The sequence below is a fragment of the Melopsittacus undulatus genome, unplaced genomic scaffold, assembly GCF_012275295.1.
Source record: "Melopsittacus undulatus isolate bMelUnd1 unplaced genomic scaffold, bMelUnd1.mat.Z mat_scaffold_95_arrow_ctg1, whole genome shotgun sequence".
In the NCBI taxonomy this organism is placed as follows: domain Eukaryota; kingdom Metazoa; phylum Chordata; class Aves; order Psittaciformes; family Psittaculidae; genus Melopsittacus; species Melopsittacus undulatus.
This window is the reverse complement of record NW_022994733.1, coordinates 85,865-94,269: the sequence shown is the minus strand read 5'-3', so window position 1 is coordinate 94,269 and position 8,405 is coordinate 85,865. Positions and strand designations below refer to the sequence as shown.

General features: G+C 45.3%; 1 protein-coding gene across 4 annotated transcripts; it reads left to right on the top strand.

Moving 5' to 3' along the window:
- The first annotated feature begins 5,685 nt into the window (after positions 1 to 5,685).
- Positions 5,686 to 8,005, top strand: LOC117438961 (anillin-like). 4 transcript variants are annotated; one of them, XM_034074309.1, is made up of 4 exons: positions 5,686 to 5,937; positions 6,282 to 6,330; positions 6,410 to 6,466; positions 7,740 to 8,005. In XM_034074309.1, the coding sequence occupies exons 1-4, from the start codon at positions 5,852 to 5,854 to the stop codon at positions 7,800 to 7,802; spliced, it is 255 nt and encodes an 84-aa protein (XP_033930200.1). In that variant the 5' UTR covers positions 5,686 to 5,851; the 3' UTR covers positions 7,803 to 8,005. The 4 variants fall into 4 exon arrangements, 1 of the variants encoding a protein (XP_033930200.1); XR_004551110.1 differs by lacking the exon at positions 5,686 to 5,937 and adding an exon at positions 6,088 to 6,205 and having other exon boundaries at positions 6,416 to 6,466; XR_004551109.1 differs by lacking the exon at positions 5,686 to 5,937 and adding an exon at positions 6,088 to 6,205.
- Positions 8,006 to 8,405: the final 400 nt, after the last annotated feature.

Here is an 8,405-nt window from a genome sequence, read left to right as displayed (position 1 = left end):
TGGTTGGTCTTCTTCCTCACCTAGCCCCAGAGACATTCTATCAAATGAATGTTCTGTGCATGAGAAGACACAACCACGCAACCACTTCATTTGTGTGTGATTCAGTAAATTCTCTTGGAGACTTTCTGATTCTGTTCAGTTCTGGGAGACTTTGGAAGAGTGGGTACATAAACACAACCCTCAGGAAGGCACACACCATTCTGAATGGGCAGTTCCTAATAGCCCCTGTACTGTTTATTCCACATTAATTTCACCCTACAATGAAGTAAGGTGTTCACTTTCCATTCAGATCTGAATAGACATTTAAGGCAGAATTTTTATTCTACCCATTCCTTACTAGTCTTAAACTGGTTTTGGTTACCTCTTACATATTTATGGTCTTTTCTGTAATGTTTTAAGCTACTCTTGCCTATTTCTAATCTGCTTCAGGCTACCCATTTCTAACCTGGTCTTGCCCTTTCCTAGCTTGGTTTAACTCCTGTATGGTCATTTTTATCTTACTCTTCTGCATTTCTAAACCTTTTTTAGATTCTTTTGGCACATTGTAAACAATGGAGAGGCTTTTCCATCTTATTCTGCCCAATCCTTACTAGTTTTAAGCTGGTTTTGGCTACTTCTTCAATATTTGTGGTCATTTCTGGGCTGTTTTAAGCTGCTCTTGCCTATTTCTAATGTGCTTCAGGCTATTTCTAACCTCTTGATGCCCATTTCTAATTCTTCTGAAGCCATTCTGGCAGTTTCCAAACCATTTTGGTCCATTTCCTACCCATTTCTAGCCTGGTCTTGCCCTTTCCTAACTTGGTTTAACTCCTGTATGGTTATTTTTATCTTATTTGTGTTTGTGTTTGGAATGATTTGGTTTTGTCAGACCTGGTTCTCAGGCTCCTCAGGAGCCCGGTTGCTTTGCTCTTGGGTCTGTGCATGTGATCCGGGCAGATGTGCTGCTCCGTCTGGGAGGTACTGTGCCTGCGTAGGTTATTCTCTGTTTGTTGGTGTCACAGCATGTGTAGTGTTTTGTGTGTGTGTGTTTGCCTTGGAGCTGCTCTACTCATGGTGTGTATTTGGGCCAGGTGCAGCATCTGTAGTGCAAGTCTGTGTGTATTATGATCAGAGGCAGATCTTGAGCATTTCCTTGGGATGGAGGTTACAGGTTCTGGGCTCAGCAATGGTCTCTAGACATAAAAGCTGTGTGGGTATTAACATAGTAGTTGTTTAGCAACTCGGTGATAATTTGGCCAGTGTTTTTGTTCAGATCTCTGCTCTGAAGCAGTTGTCAACGTGATGAAAGCAGGCTTGAAGCAAGGCTCTGTGGCAGAGATGCAGAGCAGCCGGCAGACACTCTTGCAGCCGCGACAGTGATCCCATAAGGATGACAAGACAATGATCGGGGGGGCTGGAAGGGGGGGGGTGGCGGGCGTTTTGGCGGCGGGCGCCGTTCGCTGTTGCCATCTTGTGTCCAGGTTAGGTACTGCAGCCCTGCCTCCGCGCATGAGCCGTGGTGCTCCCTGTCCCCGGAAGTGGCTGGTGTCACGTGGTGCCCGCCGGTTTCCGGCGGGCTGTAGCAAGCGCCGCTCCATGCGGCCGCAGTCTGGTGGCCGCTCGCCGGTTCCGGTCCCTCCGCGCCGTTTCGGTGTGGCAGGCGCAGCCCCCGGGAGCAGCATGGCGGCGGGCAGGGTCCGGGTCCCGGCAGCAGCAGGTGAGAGCCGAGCCCACCGCGGGGCCGGGCTTACCGGGGAGGGGAGCGGGCCCGGCCGTGCCTTGGGCGTGCGCAGAGGGGCCTCTCCTGCCTGCTGGCCGCTCGGCACGGGAAGCCTCTCGGTGCTCGGTACTGAGGGGAGTGAAGGCACGGGGGGGGGGGCGGTTACCTGGAGGTCCGTAATTCACACTGTACCTGCACTGGGAGGGAAAGGGGCCAGGGTTGAAATAGCTGTTTCTAAAGCAGCCAAGGCGTTCCCTGCTTGTTTTCTCTGATCTAATCTTGTGCTTAGTTGGGAAATGAGACTGTTGACTGTAGCTTTAAGGTGCTGAAGGATCTGGAGACTGGGATTCTCGGAGAAATGAGAAGGGGGAAGGGTGCATTGCCCTCCTTTTGTTCTGCACACAGACCTTGCTGGGCTGAGCCCTGGGGGAGGCCAGCTCATCCCAGCCTTTCTGTTAAGTACTTCAGTTGCTGCTGTTGCTCTCCTGCTTTCGCCCGTCTTTGGACAACTGCTTAGCTCCAGTAAAGCCATCAGGCTTCTTCATAAATGCTTCCTATTCCAGATGCAGAGGCAGCTCAAGCACAGGCCCTCGCTAATGGCTGCAGTGGCTGCGGCTGTTGGGTTTAATAGGTAAGAATTTTTGTAGGGGATTGTCTCTCCTGTGAAATGCTTGCATGGGATTTGTCCATAAAAAAATCCCTCACTGTTCTCTTTTCTCCACTGCTTGGCTGTGAGAGCAGGAAGCAGCAGAATCCGTGGCAGAGATAGATAAAGAAGAGCACGGGGAAGAAGCAAGCCCAGATGGCAGGGAGAAAGAGAACCAGCAGTATCCAGGTCAGGCAGAAACTGCCCCTCCCAGAGCAGAGTCCCAACAGCTGAGAAGCTGGAGCATCATGCCCAGGGAATGGATCTTGCATGTTGGCTGTCTGAGAAGCTGCACAGTGAGAAACGGTCGCTAGGTTCAGGTAAGCCTCAGTAAGACTAATTCTAAACAATTAACAGGCATTTCCATTTTACTTCATCCCATTCCTGACTAGTTCTAAGCTATTTTTGGTTACTTAAGTATTTATGGTCATTTCTGGCCTGTTTTAAGCTGCTCTTGCCTATTTCTAATGTGCTTCAGGCTATTTCTAACCTCTTGATGCCCATTTCTAATTCTTCTGAAGCCATTCTGGCAGTTTCCAAACCATTTTGGTCCATTTCCTACCCATTTCTAGCCTGGTCTTGCCCTTTCCTAGCTTGGTTTAACTCCTGTATGGTCATTTTTATCTTACTCTTCTGCATTTCTAAACCTTTTTTAGATTCTTTTGGCAAATTGTAAACAATGGAGAGGCTTTTCCATCTTGTTCTGCCCAATCCTTACTAGTTTTAAGCTGGTTTTGGCTCCTTCTTTAGTATTTGTGGTCATTTCTGGGCTGTTTTAAGCTGCTCTTGCCTATTTCTAATGTGCTTCAGGCTATTTCTAACCTCTTGATGCCCATTTCTAATTCTTCTGAAGCCATTCTGGCAGTTTCCAAACCATTTTGGTCCATTTCTAGCCTGGTCTTGCCCTTTCCTAGCTTGGTTTAACTCCTGTATGGTCATTTTTATTTTACTCTTCTCCATTTCTAAACCTTTTTTAGATTCTTTTGGCACATTGTAAACAATGGAGAGGCTTTTCCATCTTATTCTGCCCAATCCTTACTAGTTTTAAGCTGTTTTTGGCTCCTTCTTTAGTATTTGTGGTCATTTCTTGGCTGTTTTAAGCTGCTATTGCCTATTTCTAATGTGCTTCAGGCTATTTCTAACCTCTTGATGCCCATTTCTAATTCTTCTGAAGCCATTCTGGCAGTTTCCAAACCATTTTGGTCCATTTCCTACCCATTTCTAGCCTGGTCTTGCCCTTTCCTAGCTTGGTTTAACTCCTGTATGGTCATTTTTATTTTACTCTTCTCCATTTCTAAACCTTTTTTAGATTCTTTTGGCACATTGTAAACAATGGAGAGGCTTTTCCATCTTGTTCTGCCCATTCCTTACTAGTTTTAAGCAGGTTTTGGCTACTTCTTTAATATTTGTGGTCATTTCTGGCCTGTTTTAAGCTGCTCTTGCCTATTTCTAATGTGCTTCAGGCCATTTCTAACCTCTTGATGCCCATTTCTAATTCTTCTGAAGCCATTCTGGCAGTTTCCAAACCATTTTGGTCCATTTCCTACCCATTTCTAGCCTGGTCTTGCCCTTTCCTAGCTTGGTTTAACTCCTGTATGGTCATTTTTATCTTACTCTTCTGCATTTCTAAACCTTTTTTAGATTCTTTTGGCACATTGTAAACAATGGAGAGGCTTTTCCATCTTGTTCTGCCCATTCCTTACTAGTTTTAAGCTGGTTTTGGCTCCTTTTTAGTATTTGTGGTCATTTCTGGGCTGTTTTAAGCTGCTCTTGCCTATTTCTAATGTGCTTCAGGCTATTTCTAACCTCTTGATGCCCATTTCTAATTCTTCTGAAGCCATTCTGGCAGTTTCCAAACCATTTTGGTCCATTTCCTACCCATTTCTAGCCTTGTCTTGCCCTTTCCTAGCTTGGTTTAACTCCTGTATGTATGAGGTGTGTACTTAGCACCTGATTCCAAGAAGATGCCGTAACATGGCTGTTTCTAACTCATTTATGACCACTTCTAAACTGTTTTATTTGCTATTTCTAAATTCTTTCTGCCATTTGTAACCCGTGTTTGGTCACTTCTAACCCTTTTAAAGCCATTTCTTAAAATTTTCCTCTTTTTTTTGGTCCTTTTCTCACTCTGTTTAAGCCACTTTTTTATTTTTCTAACCCATTTTTTCCCATTTGTCAGCAGCTTTAAGCAATTTTTGACCATTTCTAACACAATTGTGGCCACTTCTAACTAGATTTAAACCCATTTTTAGCCATTTGCAACCCTTATGTGTCCAATTCTAACCTGGTTTAAGCCATTTTGTCCATTTCTAAACTATTTTTTCTTCTAACCAATTTTTTTTGCCACTTCAAACACATTTTTGCTCATTTCTGAACCTGGTTTAAGCCATTTTTCCCCATTTCTACCCTGTTTTAAGCCATTTTAGTCTATTTCTAAACAATTCATGGCCATTTCTATCCCAGTTTTGCCCATTTCTTACCAGTTTTAAGCCGGTTTTGGCAATTTCTAACCCATCTTTCCCATTTCTAACCCCTTTAAAGCTTTTTTTGGGGCTATTTCTGACCAGTCTGTGGCTGTTTCTGTCCCATATTTATCCACATCTCCCGTATTGTAAGCCATTTTTGCTCACTTCTAACCCATTTTTACCCATTTCTTGCTTGTTTTAATCCATTTTGGGCCACTTGTGTTCCACTTTGTACCATTTGTAAGGTGTTTTGAACCATTTTTTTTTATTTTCTAACCCATGTTTGCCCATTTCTTACCTCATTTTAGGTATGGGACGCCTAAAAAAAGTTACTGAAAGAGAATAAAAGACAAGGACAGCTGGAAGAAACATGAATGAAAAAGGAAATAAATAAAACGCGTAAAGAAAATAAAAAGCAAAAGAGAAGCATGTGATTATAAATCCCCACAAAGCAATAAAAGTCTGAAAGAGACTCGAATAAAAGTTCCCTGAGCAACTTTGCTACAGCTCCAATATTGCAAACTGTCCCCACTCAGCAGCTGAGGTCCCCGAAGAGAACCAAACGCAGCCGAAGCCGCCTGAGGGGGATGGAGCCGCCCGGAGGGACCGGAGTGGCTTCCATGTGGTCCCCGGGGAGCCGACAGCTGCCATTGCCCCCCCGTGTGCCTCCGCCGAGTCCCGTTACCTGCCATGATTCGCCTCGGCTCGGTCCGGTACGGTCCCGCCCCGGTTCGGCGGCACCCCTCCACACCCCGATTGGCTGGGACTCCTGTCAGTCACTCTTAGTCCCGCCCCGCTTCCGTTCGGCTTCTACACGGCCCCCCCCCCCCCACTCCTCTGATTGGCTGCGGCGCTTGTCAATCACTCCTAGGCCCGCCGGGCACCGGCAGCGCCCCCCTACTCCTCTGATTGGCTGCGGCGCTTGTCAATCACGCTTAGTCCCGCCCGGCTCCGGCGGCGCCCCCCCACTCCTCTGATTAGCTGAGGCGCCGCCCGCGCAGCCGCCTTTCTTCACCGTGTGCAGTACCGAACATTGGCCACATGATGGCAGCACCAGTCGTCTCTTGGCGCCGCACCTCCGCTTTCCCGACCCGGTTTGCCGTGGATTGCCGCCCGAAGGACACACGGTAGTACCGGACAGTGGCCCCCAGCCGCTTTCTCCCCCGTCGCCCCCCATTTCAATGCTGAATTTTCGACAGAGCTGCCCCCCCCCCCCCCCCCCCTCCCTTCAGCACCGACACATGACGGCAGTAGCGAGCGGCTTCCGGAGCCGCTCCGCCCCCCCCCACCTCCAGCACCTGCAGTACCGCCGTTCGGACACACGGTGGCAGCACACGCTCCCTTTTTCGGTGCCGCAGGGGAAACGGGAGTTTAAGGAGTAGAAAGAGGAAAGAAGTAAGTAGTATAATTTAAAAGGGCCACCTCTTTGCTTCAGTCTGTTAACTCATTTTTCCCTTCTTCTCCCTTTTAGGCACGATGTGTCAAAGGACTTTGAAATAAACATAGAAGTTTACAGTTTGGTATGTATCAGTTCTTGCTAACAGGATGTGTAAAGGAGAATATGGTGGTGTACTTTCTGAATACCTTCTTGCCTTACAGGTACAGAGAAAAGAAGTTCTGAGCACTGATAAAAGGAAAGAGGCAAATAAATCTAAGGTAAATGAAACAACAAAATCAGTATGTTGTATTTCAACAGCCGGTACTCCAGGAAGACTGCAGTGTCCAGGGAGAGCTGACTAATGGTCTTAGACAATTTGTTGCTTGCTTTTATTCTTCTTGTTATTTATTGGAGCATCTGCAGTGACAGATGGGTTATGGAATCCTGCAGCTATTAGTAGACTGGACCTGCAGCACTTGCTTGAGTCTAAAATATATTGGAGGGAAAGGAGAAGTCTTACTAGTTCAGCAAGATTATATGCTTTGCAAACTTCTGTTGGGTATTGTGCCTCTACTTGTGATTTAGTGCCTGTGTTCTCCACTTTACTTAAAGACCATCAGTCAATACGCCCTACCTTGCAGTTTGATTTGTCTTAAAGGTTCTGTTGATCAATTGCAACACATCTGTCTTTCTTCCTAGCCTTAACTAAAAGCACTAGATGTTGGTGGGTTTTTTCAAGCAAACTTTTATGTCCAAGGAGTTACTAAAACTTTTCAGCTGGGACAGGGTTCATGTTTCAAGTGCTTGTGCTTTATTAAGGCTTTGTGACCCCAGACAAGCCAGGGGCTTTCTGGAGATGCTAGCTTAATAAAACTAAGAAACTTCAGTGTCTTTTAGAACAGCTGCAGTGAGTACTTAAATCCTGTCTCTGCAAACAGATAGGAATTTCTCTTAATCGTAACTTTCATTTGGCAGAGTGAAAGCATGCTTCCACCTATCCCCCAGTAAAACCAGTTTGAAGTCCAGGGTTTCTTTCTCTCCTGTGCTGTAGTTTAGGGGAATCTTTACTTAAAACCTAATGGTTTTGTGTCCCTGTAGGTAAGTTGCTGATGTGGAGTTATAGGTTTGCTGACAGCATATTGCATCTGCTTTTTGACAAGATTCTTAAACTTGTATTTCAGCTTCAAGATTAGATGAGCACATAATTCCAGTTCATATTAATATACAGTCTCACATAAACTTTGATATTTTCACGTGGAGCTACAGATGATGTACAACGGTAGCATACTGAACATCCCTGTATTTGTATTGGTAACTCTTACCTTTAATAAGCACTTAAGATTAAGCATCCCAAGGTAATGCATACTTAAAGGTTTCTGCAGTAAATATTTATTTGATGCATAGCATTCCTCCAACTGAAATGTTACATCCAATCAAAAACCCCAAGACCTGCTCATTACAACAACTAGTATCCATTCAAAACTTATTTAGATCAGCCTTCCTTAGTTTCTCTAATTTTTACAATGCACTTACCATCTTATTCTTTCATAGGTGATTACTCCAAAGAGATTATTAACATCTATTACCTCTGTAAGTATGAATGTAATATTGTAACAAGACATGGTTATGACCTCTTCCCAAGGCCATATTCTCACCCTGAAAAAGGCTGTGCCCATAGCAGGCTCTTGTATCTCTTAGAACTCTGTAACTGTCCAGCTTTCTGCAAAATTCTTCAGCCATCAGCTCAAGAAATAGGTAACATTGTGGAGACAGTGTTCTCACAGGAGAATGGATATTTGGTACATGAGCTCTGAATACCTCCGAGGGATACAGCAGGGCTGTGGGAGGCCTGAGGAAGCTTAAGCAAGCAAGGTAAGAAGCAGCTGGAATTCACTGACTGATGAGAACTGTGGACTGTTGGCAAGCGTTCGAGGTCAAGTTCTCACACCTGTGCTTAACCAATTCTATGTTAGTCACTAAGGGTCTTCAAGACAAGTATCCTATCATGATATGCCAAATTGCTGTAGGTGTGTATAAGGAGTTAATGCTTTGCAATAAATGGCTTTTTGTCTGATCATATTGGTCTCTGACTGAGTCTTTTCTGCAGCAAATGGTGCCCGAACAGGGACCCTCTATAAGTTCACATTGAAATGGAAGAGGGTGTGAATCGCTGGGCCATGAAGAAATTGGCTGGCATCGATCTGGCTGGACCAAGAC

Coding starts and splice junctions, on each gene's coding strand:
- LOC117438961 (XM_034074309.1), top strand. CDS start 5,852: ATGATGGCAGCACCAGTCGTCTCTTGGCGCCGCACCTCCGCTTTCCCG. Junction 5,938..6,281: donor TGCCGCCCGAAGGACACACG/GTAGTACCGGAC, acceptor TCTCCCTTTTAG/GCACGATGTGTCAAAGGACT. Junction 6,467..7,739: donor AAGAGGCAAATAAATCTAAG/GTAAATGAAACA, acceptor ATTCTTTCATAG/GTGATTACTCCAAAGAGATT.